Source organism: Stegostoma tigrinum, chromosome 3 (assembly GCF_030684315.1).
Source record: "Stegostoma tigrinum isolate sSteTig4 chromosome 3, sSteTig4.hap1, whole genome shotgun sequence".
NCBI classification, from domain to species: domain Eukaryota; kingdom Metazoa; phylum Chordata; class Chondrichthyes; order Orectolobiformes; family Stegostomatidae; genus Stegostoma; species Stegostoma tigrinum.
In genome coordinates, this window is record NC_081356.1 from 43,070,934 (window position 1) to 43,085,928 (window position 14,995).

At 42.5% G+C, this 14,995-nt stretch overlaps 1 protein-coding gene across 49 annotated transcripts in view; it reads right to left on the reverse strand.

Moving 5' to 3' along the window:
• Positions 1-14,995, reverse strand: part of LOC125450923 (receptor-type tyrosine-protein phosphatase delta) — a 2,532,553-nt gene that overhangs the window by 416,797 nt on the left and 2,100,761 nt on the right. For 48 of the 49 annotated variants that reach the window (XM_059644541.1, XM_059644540.1, XM_048527343.2 and 45 more), the window contains one exon: positions 13,827-13,994. In XM_059644541.1, the coding sequence (XP_059500524.1) occupies positions 13,827-13,890 (64 nt within the window). In that variant the 5' untranslated portion in view covers positions 13,891-13,994. Of the gene's footprint in view, positions 1-13,826; positions 13,995-14,152; positions 14,493-14,995 lie in introns of those variants that run through there. The other variant, XM_059644542.1, reaches the window with a different exon arrangement.

Genomic DNA, 14,995 nt, shown 5'->3' on the forward strand with positions numbered 1-14,995 from the left:
TTTGGAAACCCAAAATTGAAAATCTGTTCTACATGCAGCATCGACTGCCTTTAAGCAAGATAATTGGTGTAAAAATGTAAGAGTAGCATTCTCCAGAACACCAGACTGATGAATTATCAATTCAATGACATTTGTGCTATGATTGTGCTAATGCTGGATTAATTATGCTGCAGTACTTTAGGAAGTAACTGATGAAATCAGTCACATTTGCACAAATAACAGATCCTTATAGAGCAATGGAGCTAGCAGGACAGTTTCACACAGCAGCTAATAAAACATAGGTTTTATAATTAAAGGCATTGAGTTAAAAAGGCAGGATATTAAGCCAAGCTGGTCTAATAAAAACTGGTTCAGCCCCAGCAGGAGCATTAGGCACCACATTTCAAGGATACCAAGGAGATGGAGATGTGCAGAGGAGATCTACCAAAATGTACAGTTACAATGAAACAGAGGAGAAGATGGGCTGAGTCTCCTGACAGCAAAGAAAGCTGAGATGTACAAGCATTTAAAATCATGAAGGCTTCAGTGAAAGTAAATAAAAAGAAATTATTTCCAAAGGCTAAACAATCAATAATCTGAGGACACAAACTTACAGTGATTGGAAGATCTGGAACAAATACACAAGGTGACGAAAGATGTTTTTATACAGCGTGGCATGTGGGTGTCAAACACATTGCCCTCAATTTGAAGTGTAAAATTAACAGAGAATTAGATCAATGTTGATGGAGAAAATATTACAGGGATGAGGAAACAGCATCAGCAACTTTGATTACTCTTCCGAAGAACCAGTCCAGATTCCATGGGCGAAATGACATCCTTTTTGAAGGACTTTTTAAAAATCAATTTACAAGATGTGAGTAATGCTGGCTGGGCCAGCATTTATTGGTCATCCCCAGTTATCCTTGAGATGGTGATGGGGAATCATGATCTTGAACCACTGGAGTCCACGTGCTGTAGGTAGACGCTTAATGCCATAAGGGAGGGAGTTCCAGGATCTTGACCAGTGACACTGAAGAAACAGCAACATATTTCCCAGTCAAAGTGGTGAGTGGTTTGGAGGGGATCTTGCAGATAGTGATCTGTGTCTGTTATCAATGTGCCTGCTGCCCTTGTCCTTTAAGACGCGAGTAGCTGTAGGGTTGAAAGTTGCTCTGTAATTCCTGCAGTACGTCTTGTAGATGACACACAATACTACTTTAGTGTCATTGGGGAAGGGAATGGATGTTTGTGGATGTGGGCCAAATAGATGACTTTGTCCTGGATGGTGTCAAGCTTCTCAATTATTGTTGAAGTTGCACCGATCCAGGCAAGTGGAGATAATTCCATCACATTCCTGACTTGAGCCCTGTTGATGGTGGACAGGCACTGGGGAGTTAAGAAGATAGTCACTCACTGCAATATTCAGAGCCTCTGACCTGCTCTTGTAACCACTGTATCTATGTATCTAGGCCAGTTCAATTTCTAGTCAATGGTAGCTCCCAGGATGTTGATTCCACAAATTCAAAAAATCTTTCTTGAAGGAACTTAAGGAAGAACCTTATGAAAAAGTAGTGGGGTGAGGAGGGAGAAAAGGAGAAAGGAATAAAGAAAGGAATAAAGAAAGGAATAAAGAAAGGAATAAAGAAAGGAATAAAGAAAGGAATAAAGAAAGGAATAAAGAAAGAAAGGAATAAAGAAAGGAATAAAGAAAGGAATAACAAAATAAAGAAAGGAAGAAAGGAAGAAAGGAAGAAAGGAAGAGTGATAGGAATGATATTTTCTAGGACGACAGGGGGAGGAAAATATCACACCACACTGATGTCAAATGTCATAAACAGTATGCATTGGGGCCAAGGAACTTGACTTACTGTCACTTCATCTCAAAAAATAGCAGGGATGGTCCAAAATTTTCGATCCAGTCAGCTGGTGAGAGCAATGCCCGTTATCATCAGATTATACTTGGAACATTCTGGCCACTGCCTTGTCTTCTGAAGCCCTATTGCAGCAATATGCATCTGAAACATTGCAGCTCACTCTGCAAGAAAGAGTCCCTGAAGCAACACTACTGCACCTAGGTGAAGAATGTTCCAGGTGCGTCACAATGAGCTTTCAAATGATTTCTTTTTGATAATCTAACAGTGGGCTACCTACTGCACTGATGTCAGTGGGTTATAAAACTGGACTGGAACAGCAAACTAGAAATCCATTGATAACTGGAATCTCTACAAACCTATCAGTTTATATTACAATAATATTACTCCAACAAGTTAACATTGTGCACAAAGTGGCTACCATTGGTTGCTGAAATATTTCCTGTTCGAAACTGAGCGATTTTCTATTGAGGTACACTCAAGACAACAATGCATCCTACTGGTAAATCAACTACAGTGAATGACTTCTGCCTAAGAAAGTGTGACAAGAGGTGAAGTTCTCTGTACTGGTTTAATTTGGCCTTGCTCCCAACAGAGCCCTGTTAATGCCAAATCCGCCCAATCAATTTAAGTCTGTTATTTCACAGTCATTGCTGCGCTGCTATTTAGTAGAGGCACAGTTGCCTTTGGCAATGTTCAGTTCAATTATTAAACCCGCAGCATCAGGGTAAGCTGAAAAATGGGAACATTCTTCCTTCTTCCTGAGCAATCATTCCGACACTTAGCAGGCATATTTTTACAAACAATGGAAACAACCTTTTCTTATTGCTTTTAGCACATGATACATCCTCGACCTAGAGCAAACAGGACACTCAATCACTTTCAGGCAATTTGAAAGAAATGGTATCAGCAAAAATAAGCAAGGCATCACATAAAATTAAATAAAACAGAACCATCACCCACAATACTATGCACAGATGTGAATCTCTACGCATCTGCTCATGCATAAGCAGACATACATGTACATTAAGACTGTATTTTTTAGCTGTGCAAAATAATGGACTGAAATGGGGAAAGAACTATTTTAAAACCAGTGTTCTAAAGGATTGCTACGTGTTTTGTAAAGCAAGTAATGTGACACTTCTGGCAAGCATTGTGCAACCTGCTGTAAATTATGTGTTGAAAACAAACTGGATCCTCAGGAGTTCTGTGAACAAACACAGCTGCATGCCAACTAGAACTCGATTGGTCTATGGACTAGTGGTCAGTTTTGATCACAAAAGCCTTATGCCTGTCAACAGTCATGTGACTGATTTTCATGCAACCAAACAGCTCGAGGCTGGGAAAAAGATTTAAGTATTTTGATGTCCACCAGCCCAGGAGCTGTCTCTTTGTTTTTTGCCATCAAAACCCATTCTAGATCTAAAGAAAACCAGTTTTTCTTTTCTTCAGCATTTGTTGTAATCTGTGAATTTTAACTGATAAGTCAGTGGCCTGTTGTAAACAAACCAGCCACCATGTGTATCTTGAAAACAAGCAGACGCAGCTGGAGAAAGTAAAGCAAAATTTTGGCCAGTCTAAGAATCATACAAATTATCTCAGCAACTCAAGCGGAACGAATTAACTCCAACATTTTTTGAGTGTGTGTGTATATGTGCATGCATCTAAGAGAGAATGGCAGCGTGAGAGCATGAGACAGAGACAGAGAGAGAGAGACTGACTGAGCAGCAGAGTGAGAGAGAGAGAAAGAGTGAGAGAGTGACAGAGTGAGACAGTGAGACAGAGCAAGAGGCAGACAGAGAGAGACCGAGAAAGTGAGACAGAGTGAGACAGAAAGACAGTGAGACAGAGACTGAGAGAGTAAGACAGTGAGAAGAGTAAGACCAAGTGAGACAGTGCGAAGAATGAGACAGAGTGAGAGGGAGTGAGTGTGAGAGAGAGAGGCAGTGAGTGAGACAAAGTGAGAGAGAGAGAGAGAGAGAGTGAGACAGAATGAGACAGGCAGAGTGACAGAGTGAGAGACAGAATGTTTTATAGCCACCTACCTGTCGCTGGAGATCAACTCTTTGCAATAAACTGTCGTCAATCATTCTTGTTTAGTATAGAATCCTGGACCATACTAAGTGACAATGAGGAACTGGTTGTACATTTCAAGAAATGAGTCTGAAAGCAGACCTTGAACATACATGAGGAACAGAGCTGGACTGTACAATTCAAACAAGTGGCAGTAGATGAACTGTGTAATTGGGAAAGAAGCAGGCAACCATTCATTTGAGGGAAGGAATAGATGGACTACAATTGAGGAAATAAGCAAGGAACTGAGTGTGCTCCTGATGAAGTGTGGAAGTCAATCAGAATAACTTTGGAAAATGTTCTGGCTTAGATCTAATAATTTTAAAGACAGTGAATCATTAGATACCAGACACTGAGGGACTGACACGAATGCTGTTCAATTCCAATTACAGCCAGACCCATGAAGCAGAGATACATTTGACTTGGTTTGTCAATGCACTATGTATTAAACTACGAAGGACTGCAGAAATATTTCTGAGAATTTTTTTTGCTCTGGCATCATTCCATCCCCGACAGCTAAGGGACAAGGAGACAACAATCCAACATTGGTTGAAGAAGCTAATCCTCAACCACAAGTGCCACACATGAAGCTAGTGTCATTGTGGATTCCCCTTTGCAGTGCTGGAGCATGGGCCAAGTAACTACAGACACAGCACATTGCTTGCAAGTATGCCTGAAGCTGAGCTTTGTGCAAGTTTTTGGTTGTCTGGCTTCAGATATCTTCCCATTCAGAAAATCTTTGGTCATGACTACCTTCCAAACTGTAGTTAGGCCAGAGCCTCTTTCTGTAAGTACAAACTCATTTGGGAGACCTAGCTTTGAGAGGACTGCCACACTTATGATAGTGATACAGCCAGCATGTCCCATAGAAATCAAAGATGAAAACAGTTGAGCTTCTGTTGGTCACTGGAGGTCAACCATGTTTCATGGGCATATCGCAAAGTGCTGACAACACAGGTCTTTGTCATCTTGGTCCAAGAGACAACCTAGTGTTATTCTGTCTAGGGTTTGTGTAGGATTGAGCAAAAATCCCCATATTCTGAAATCCTGGACCAAAATCCTGGACTTTGAAACTCACTTTTAAAAGTTAAAAAAAGAAAGCAGCTGGGCTATGCTCCAGGAAAATTACACAGCCGGATAGCTACTTGGAACCATGGTTCAACCCAAAAATCCAATACACACATCCACTCTAAAAGAACAACCAACAAGACAGAAACTCCACCCAGTCAGAATACGGTCTCTGCACATACCAGACAGACATTCAGCGTCCATCAATATTCATGCACACAGCTATGGACAATCCACTTAATCAAAATACATTTACACCGATTCTTAACTATCAAGAAGCCAGCTGCCTCAAAAGGGAACTGCAATATGGGAAGAGCAGATTTTGTATTGAGACCCGCAATTAGTATAACTGTTGGGCCCAGCCTCATCTGGAAGAGCTACCCCACCAAGAGCTATCTGCACAGCTACCTCCAGAAGAGGGATCCAAGACAGCTATTTTCCCCAGGAACTAATCCTGCAGCTAGCCCTAGGAGAGGGTTCCGAAAGAGCTACTACCCTGAGATCCATCCCCAGATCCTTGTCCAGAAGACAATTCCCAGATAGCTACTCTCAGTGAGAACTATCATCACAGCTATCCCTCAAAACCTACCAACACAGGCCGGTTCCATACCAGGGGAACCAAAACCACTGACCCAACCAAGAGACCTGAAAATCAAGGGCCTCCGGAAACCACTGACCTCATTGACAAGGCCTCAGACACATCCTGAGGTGAAAACCGGTTCACAAAACCGCTACAAAGTAAGAGAAACAAAGTACTCACTGGATAAACCCAAAACATGCCCAACCAGATCTGTATTTTAAGACTGAGTTTATCCCCAGTGGTGAGTTTATATTCTCAAGATCCCAAAGTATTCAACCTAGCTAACATGGACGGGAAGATGGCTGGTGACAGTGCAGGGAACTCCAACGGTATGAAACCTGATAAAAGTTTCTGGTGATTAAAAATCTGTTGTTTAGCTTCTAATAGTATTTAACCCTTGTTTAATTTAATAGAGTATTTAAGTACGGTCCTTTATATAAGTGATAGTGTTAATTTCAGTGTTTTGCATTTGCCTTTTATTTCTTCTAATATACTTTATTTTGCATTTAATAAACGTAAGCGATTCTTTTGCCCCCGAAACACCTGTTTACTGCCTTCATTTCATATTCCTATATAAGTCCAGTGTCAGAAGCAGGGATCTGAGGGTGATTCGACCCAGCTAAAAATCAGTAGTTTTCCTGATCGTAAACCAGAACTTTTACATTTGAGAGTCAATCAAAGGTAGCATTTCCTTTCCCTGCATATTTGTCAAGTTCTGCATCAAAGGACAGAACATTTATCAATATTAACCAAGAGAAGAACTTCTTCCTCACTTCTGGGGTGTACAATACAGTGTGAGCAAGAGTGGAAACGCAACAGTTTCTTACAAGGCCACGATTTTCTTGACACTTACAGTCAGAGAGAACAGAGATAAGCACAATGTCAAGGACAGAACACAAGGTTTATTTGTCTTTACTTTCAGCCTGAATAGATTATAGAAGTTGCCATTTGACCTAGTGTGCCAGGAGACTCGTTGAGGTCTGCAAGGAAGGTGAATGTCAAAAACATAAAGAAGATTACACCAAACTGAGCGAAAGCTAAGACCTAGCCCTGTTTCATGTTATTCTTCAATGTGAAACTGCTGGAACTGACATCATCAAACAGTGTAGTGATGAGTCTGTTTTCCTGCAAGGAGTGGATGGGATAGAATTGTTTGAATCCAATTTCCTTCATTCATTCACGGGATGAGGGCATCACTGGCCAAGCAGCATTTATTGCCCATCCTTTATTGCCCAGAGGGCAGGTGACAGTCAACAACATTGCTGTGTGTCTGGAGTCACATGCAGGCCAGACCAGGTAAGGGTGGCAGTTTCCTTCCCTAAAGGGAAGTTATTTTCTCATTTTCTGAGTGAAGAATGTAGCCTGTTCCCTACAGCTCTGTAGTTGCTCTAAGAGAAGGTCATGTCCATAAACAATTTGTTTTAAGATGTCAATCTAATATTCAAATTACATGAAACCTCATTTAAATCAAACTTAAGACAACTGTGGTAAGTGCAGAGATCGGGTAAGCAAATGCAAATGCGCTCCTCAGGAGGGTGCACTGATTTCGCTGGCAACATATTAAGAACTTGCCTTCTGACTGTGAGAAACTCACTGGGGTGGACGTCCATCGGGAGCTCTGAGAGGTTGACCAGCTCTGACCTGGCAGGAACAGACAAGCAGCACTCAAGCAGTTTTTTTTTATGCTAAATAGACAGTGCAAGTTTAGTCAAAATATGACAGAGTACAGAAGATTTCATAACCAACCTCGTTTTACCATACCCCAGGTCCCAGCCTGCTGTTCACCCTTGTCAATCAGAAGCTCAGGCTCTTTTCAGTCTTTTATTGTCAAAAACAGGTAGCAGCTATTGCAATGACATGCAATTCAGGCTAGGATATATTTCAATTCCCATCCACTAATGAAGGAGCAGGCCAATGTCATAAAGTCTCATGGCAGCCGGGAGACCAAGGCATAACCCAAGCAGGATCATCCCATCGTCCAATTCACGTCACTGATGGGAAAATCATTCCTGTGGCATTACTGGCAAAGGTACAAAAGGCAATTCACAAAAATTACACTAAAGCTGGGAGGATATTAATGTCAGCAAAGACTGAACAGGCCAAAATCTATTTCCTTCTGCAGGGAGTAACCTAATGCAGGTCTCAAGAATTACAAGAGCATTGGAAAGTGTAGGCACAGAGCAGATCCTTTCACTTGGGAAGAGTCTAAAGCTGAAGTCCTAAATATAAGTAATTCTCTAATAATTCCAATCAGCAAGCAGAGATTAGCTAGAAAGTGAACATAGAATAGTTGAGGTGAACAACAACAATACATTTAAGACAAATGTACAAAAGGAAAACAGAAAGATATTCAGACAGGGTTTGATGAATTAAGGTACAGGGTGGTGTAAATTGTACCCCAAGGTGAGGACATCACACTTACCTGGGAGGGGAGTCATTACATGCAGAAAGATACCTAAAATGAGCCACTTAGTAAATCTGTGGTGCAGTTAAATCAGGAGATGTATGCTTATAATGTTTTACTTCCGAAATAAATGCAGGACTGACTCTGTCCTCTCAAAGCTAGAATTCATCTTTCACCAAGTGGCTTGTTGGAACAGAACAGCAGACTCACATAGAGCATAAACTCCGTCATAGGCCAGCTGGACTCAATAGCCAGTCCATGTGCTGTACATTCTATTCAATTCTTTCATTTTGCCTTTGTAAAGTGTTTGAATATGGTTGAACGACAGTGACAATCAGTCAGGCAGAGTCTGTTCCAGGTTGCATATTAACAATTAATGAAAATGTAAAAGATACACAGACGTGTACAGCACTAAAGGGGACCACTATCAACTTGTGCTCCAGCAATCCAAACTAGTTGTCTCGGAGATAATGGGAGCTGTAGATGCTGGAGAATCCGAGATAACAAAGTGTGGAGCTAGATGAACACAGCAGGCCAAGCAGCATCTTAGGAGCACAAAAGTTGATGTTTCCGGCCTAGACCCTTCATCAGAAAAAGGGGTTGGGGAGAGGATTCTGAAATAAACAGGGAGAGAGGGGAAGGTGGACCGAAGATGGATAGAGGAGAAGATAGGTGGAGAGGAGAGTATGGGTGGGGAGGTAGGGAGGGGCCAGGTCATTCCGGAGAGGACAGACAGGTCAAGGGGGCGGGATGAGGTTAGTAGGTAGGAAATGGAGGTGCAGCTTGAGGTGGGAGGAGGGGATAGGTGAGAGGAAGAACAGGTTAGGGAGGCGGGGACGAGCTTGGCTGGTTTTGGGAAGCAGTGGGGGGAGGGGAGATTTTGAAGCTGGTGAAATCCACATTGATACCATTGGGCTACGTAGTTCCCAAGCGGAATGTGAGTTGCTGTTCCTGCAACCTACGGGAGGCATCATTATGGCACTGCAGGAGGCCCAGGATGGACAGGTTGTCTAAGGAATGGGAGGGGGAGTTAAAATGGTTTGCGACTGGGAGGTGTAGTTGTTTATTGTGAACCCAGCGTAGGTGTTCTGCAAAGCAGTCCCCAAGCCGACGCTTGGTTTCCCCAATGTAGAGGAAGCCACAACGGGTACAGTGGATGCAGTATACCACATTGGTGGATGAGCAGGTGAACATCTGCTTGATGTGGAAAGTCATCTTGGGGCCTGGGATGGGGGTGAGGGAGGACGTGTGAGGGCAGGTGTAGCACTTCCTGCAGTTGCAGGGGTAAGTGCTGCATGTGGTGGGGTTGGAGGGGAGTGTGGAGCAGACAAGGGAGTCACGGAGACAGTGATCTCTCCGGAATGCAGACAAGGGCGGGGTGGGAAAAAATGTCTTTCATCGGCGCCACCTTGTGCTCCCAAGAGGAGCTCAAACAGTTCATCCACTTCACCCCAACCTTAAGTTCACCTGAACCATCTCCAACACATCCCTCACCATCCTGGGCCTCTCTGTCTCCTTCTCAGGCAACCACCTAGAAAGTGATGTCCATTTCAAGCCCACCGACTCCCACTGCTACCTAAAATATACCTTCTCCCACCAACATTCCTGCAAAAATTCCATCCCCTACTCCCAATTCCTTCATCTCCGCCGCGTCTGCTCCCAGAGTGAGGCATTCCGCTCCCATAAATCCCAGATGTCCTCACTCTTGAAGGACCGCAACTTCCCCCCGCAGTGGTCGAGAACGTCCTCGACCATGTCTCCCGCATTTCCCCCAACTCATCCCTCGCACCCCGCCCCCGCAATAACCGCCAAAACAGAATCCCCCTGGTACTTACATACCACCCCACCAACCTCCGGATGCAACGCATCATCCTTTCGCCATCTACAATCCGACCCCACCACTAAAGACATTTTTCTATCCCCACCCTTGCCTGCCTTCCGGAGAGATCACTCTCTCCACGACTCCCTTGTCCGCTCCACACTCCCCTCCAACCCCACCACACCCGGCACTTTCCTCTGCAACCGCAGGAAGTGCTACACTTGCCCCCACACCACCTCCCTCACTCCCATCCCAGGCCCCAAGATGACTTTCCACATCAAACAGATGTACACCTGCACATCCGCCAATACTGCATCCGCTGTACCCGTTGTGGCTTCCTCTACATTGGGGAAACCAAGCAACGGCTTGGGGACCGCTTTGCGGAACACCTACGCTCAGTATGCAATAAACAAATGCACCTCCCAGTCGCGAGCCATTTCAACTCCCCCTCCCATTCTTTAGACAACATGTCCATTCTGGGCCTCCTGCAGTGCCATAATGATGCCACCCGTAGATTGCAGGAACAGCAACTCATATTCCACTTGGGAACTCTGCAGCCTAATGGTATCAACGCGGATTTCACCAGCTTCAAAATCTCCCCTCCCCCCACTGCATCCCAAAACCAGCCAAACTCGTCCCCGCCTCACTAACTTTTCTTCCTCTCACCTATCCCCTCCTCCCACCTCAAGCCGCACCTCCATTTTCTACCTACTAACCTCATCCCGCCCCCTTGACCTGTCCGTCCTCTCCGGAATGACCTGTCCCCTCCCTACCTCCCCACCCAAACTCTCCTCTCCCCATCTTTGGTCCGCCTCCCCCCTCTCTCCCTATTTATTTCAGAATCCTCTCCCCATCCCCCTTTTCTGATGAAAGGTCGAGGCCCGAAATGACAGCTTTTGTGCTCCTCAGAAGCTGCTTGGCCTGCTGTGTTCATCCGGCTCCACACTTTGCTATCTCAAACTAATTCTTTGCTGTTGTCACCCCCTTAGATACATTATCTGCCCCTGCTCCAAGTGTTTATCCAATAGGCGATAGAACAGGCTTAAATCAACACTTCATTACATTATTGATATACAAAATGCAGATTGAGAAGTGCCACTAATGAACACAACATCAAACAACCTGCAAATACATTTATTACTGTTTCATTGAGCTCATTCTGAGTCAGTTTATCCACAAGTCATTAATTTGAAAATTGAACAGTTTGCAGATTTCTGTGTTAAAATAGCAATCTAATTTTCTACATGTTAATAAATTGTTACTTCAACTACCATGTTAATCTAGGGTCTGACTTTTTTCAAATATTGACAGTTTCTATGCAAAATGTGACTATTCACAAAGTATTTCTCAGGTTTTATGGAAAAATATTATGATGCAGTTATGTGTGTGGTCAGACATAAGAGATTACTAAATTAGTTCTGCCATTCATTTCAAAGCCTTCAAATTTGTCACTTATTTTAGATAGAAGAGTGTTGTTCTGCGTAATCTGCCAGCCAACAAAATCATATTCCTGTGAATCACTCCTTTCAAATACCTGTGTTTATTTGATTTTAATGGGTCATTAAGGACAAAGAAAAGCAGGCAGTCCCATTTTTCTTTCACTAAAAAGAGAGGCCAACTATAGCATCCAAGCCTGGAGGCCCAGCCAAACATTTCAAACTAGCTTTAAAAACCTTATCTAATTTTTACTTCCCAATTCTACCTATTTCACGTCTGTTCTTTTCTTAATTTGCCTAACAGGGGCTCAGTGGTTAGCATTGCTGCCTCAAAGCACTGGCGACCTGGGTTCAATTCCACCCTCAGACAACTGTGTGGAGTTTGCACGTTCTCCCTGTGTCTGCATGGATTTCTTCTGGGTGCTCCAGTTTCCTCCCACTGACCAAAGATGTGCAGGTCAGGTGGATTAGCCATGCTAAATTGCCCGTTGCCGGGAGGTGGAGGACAGCTGGGTTACAGGGGGATGGGTTGGTGTGGACTTGTCGAGCCGAAGGGCCTATTTCCACACTGTAGGGATTGTATGATCTATAACTGATCAATCTCAAACAATTCTTACAGTTTAGTCAAACCAAGTGTTTTGGCATGCTCTTGCAGATTGAAAAAAAGACACACAAGGACTATGAAACTTATGTTTCAGAATGTAAACACAACATCTTACCAGCAATGACATTCAAATGACCAATACCACCAAATGACATCATTCAGTCACATTACTGCAGTGTCTCAGTACTGTCAAGCACACAATCAGAGACAACAAGAGAAATAAATGGCTCTTCCATAGCTTCATTTTAAACAGATAAGAAATTACTACTCTATTCATCCAATGCAACTAGACGTGGATGTACTAATTCAGCTGCTGAAGCAGATGCATTGAGCTGTAATGTCAATCCGTCCAGTATATGATGGAAAAATATCAGATCAACTGAATTAACATCAGCTGTCAGCACTCAAATGTTAAGAACCCTTCTTTCTATTTCTGTCACTGTCCCCTTTCTATCCTTTAAAAAAAACTGTCAACTATCCACTGAGCATTTTATGGTGTTTTCAGCACAAACAGACCCAATAAGAAAACGTTTGCATTCACTGCCCCTTTAGAAAGCAGCATTTCCTTTTCACAAATGTAATGTAGTGCTGTCATCAATTGACCGCTATTAGATCCCAAACTATTACATATTGCATTATTTTCTCGCACACGTTTATGGCAGTTTTTACTAATAATGCTGTCAATTAGGTATTCTCAATATCAATATTGAACAGAAATATGTATTCTCATATCACTTTCACATTTATAAAAAGCCTTTGCACTCCACATGTTTTTTTTCTACTACTTTGTCGTTTTTTTTCACAAAGTTGAAACATTATTGCTGAAGTTTCAAAGAAAATTGGAAGACTTAAAGCATAGAAACTTTATTTTAAGCTTGAAATTGCTGAGCTTTTATACTGAGACCAGTACACTTGGCAGAAATCTCTGGCAACGAGACTGCAGATGGCTCAACAGAGCAGTGAATGCATCGCAATGCAAGTGGCATATGGTTACTGTACTCTGATCCCACATAGCGGAAGCTTCTTGCGCAGGCTTTTTGCTACCACTTCCAACAAACCATAAATGTGTGTTCATTTTATAATATATTAATAGGCCAGTGCTGTCAACTACTGATACAACAATCTCATAGTTCTTCAGCCTTTAGGCTCATCTTCCTTTCATTATAGTCAAAGGGTAACAGGCAAGCTGTTGAGCAACAGGAACCTTCTTTTAACTCAAGTGCCAATGCCACTGAAAGAGTCAGGACCATCATGCAATACGCGGGTGTTAATCATTTGTTTCTCACATTAAAAAGAGAATCAAAATGGAGAAGAGAGGACAGATCACACGAAACAAAACCCTTGATTCAAAAAAGTAGACCTGCATTGCATTTAAGAACACAAATTCGTAAGTCACTTCCAAATTACAGCAAAAAATGTCTCTCTTCTTACTTGAGGTTACCTTTTGCTAACCCTGGGTGACAAACTTGAAAGGGAGTTCAGTGCAACATAATATCCTAGAAATAAAGAACTGCAATACTGAGAGAGGATTGTAAATATCTGGGTCCATAGAATTAACTGAAGTACGTCACATCAAAGTGGTGCAGCACTGGGTTTGCTGAACATGGAAAGTTTTGCTAAAGTGATAAGTGAAATTTTCCCCGCTGTTCATGTTGCTCCCAGTATCAGGGTACACAAGACAGCTGTATAGTGTGCCTGCCTGGACGAGACAGTATATGGTATTGGTAGTTTCTTGCAGACAGTGGATTCTGAAAGCATGTGAGATTGTGACAAGAAACAATGAAAACATGCACAGCAGTCATATTTCTGATGCAGCTCCACTTCCAACTGTGCGAAGAAAAAAACATGGCAGCAAGATCTAAAGATAGGCTTATGTATCCCTGCAGACCTTCTGTTATAATTTGGAGGAGTTTAAGAAGGGTGTGCAAGGGCCTGTACAAGGGGAGAGGAGGGTTCAAGAAATCCCACAAAATAAGGTTAGAGTAGATTTACCTTCAGCATTAGCAAGTAGTAGGAAGCACAGGAACACCACCAGTGGCCTGATTTTATGCATCATCCGACAGCTTGGCACCAGCAGCCGTTGGCAGCCTCGTTCTCACTGTCTTACAAGCTGCTGCAAGTAAGTGCAGTCTGAAACTAGAAATGCTGTACGCTCAGAATCTGCAAAAATACAATGACAAAAAATAAAATCAGTATTTGAAACTCCCGAAAATCTTGTTACATTTTCAAACCATTTACCATTAAAATGTGGTTGTCAAATTAGGGAAAATACAACAACAGCACTGCCCAAACAAAAGAGATCAAAAGGGACATTGTACCATGTAAATCACCGTTCCATTGGAGAAGGCTTTGTCGTTTCCAGACAGACATCATGTAGAATGAAGCCAAAATTAAACAAAAAAACTGAAATACTGATCAGCTCTTTCAATTCCACTTTCTTAGCTAGTGTCCATGTTCCTCTGTCAGTGCAATCCTCCAGACCAAATTAATCAAGTATGCAGGTGCCCAGCAAATAAGAGATTGGCACAGGCACTCTTCTCCCTCTTCTACCATCATACTGGGACAGTAAATAGTCTTATCCTGTCATTTTCAATCTGTATCTTAAACAACATTGCACAGCAGCCAGATGCTTTGTAACATTCCCAGATCTGTTGCAAATGTAGGTAACACAGAAAAGCGTACACAAAAGGGAGGAGACTTCTGAGTGAAGTATGCAATCAGCACTGATGGGGGTCCTGGATCAATGCCAGCACCCCCCACATAGTAAGCAGAGTGCTGCTTCTGTTATTGATGTATCAAAATCATGCTTCAAAATTAACGTTAAATACATTACACAACAAAACGTCATCCCCAATATACAGATACATTTGTCACACACAATAGTCAAGATGTTTTTGTAAAGGCACAGCAGTTTGATGATGCTTTACTTAAATAATGGCACAAAAATACAAGACGAAAATCATAGCTTACATTGCACTAGCATTAGCGGCAATACATCTCAGCAAATGTGCCTGCCTACTGTCGCTGACCCATCATCCCAAAGAGAGACTGATAATTAAATGTTTTCAAATGAATCATTTTAAATAATTATCGGTGATCAGTTCACACCAACAGCAACTTTTCTTTTAACTGACAAATGCAGAAGGAATTTTTTTAAAGCC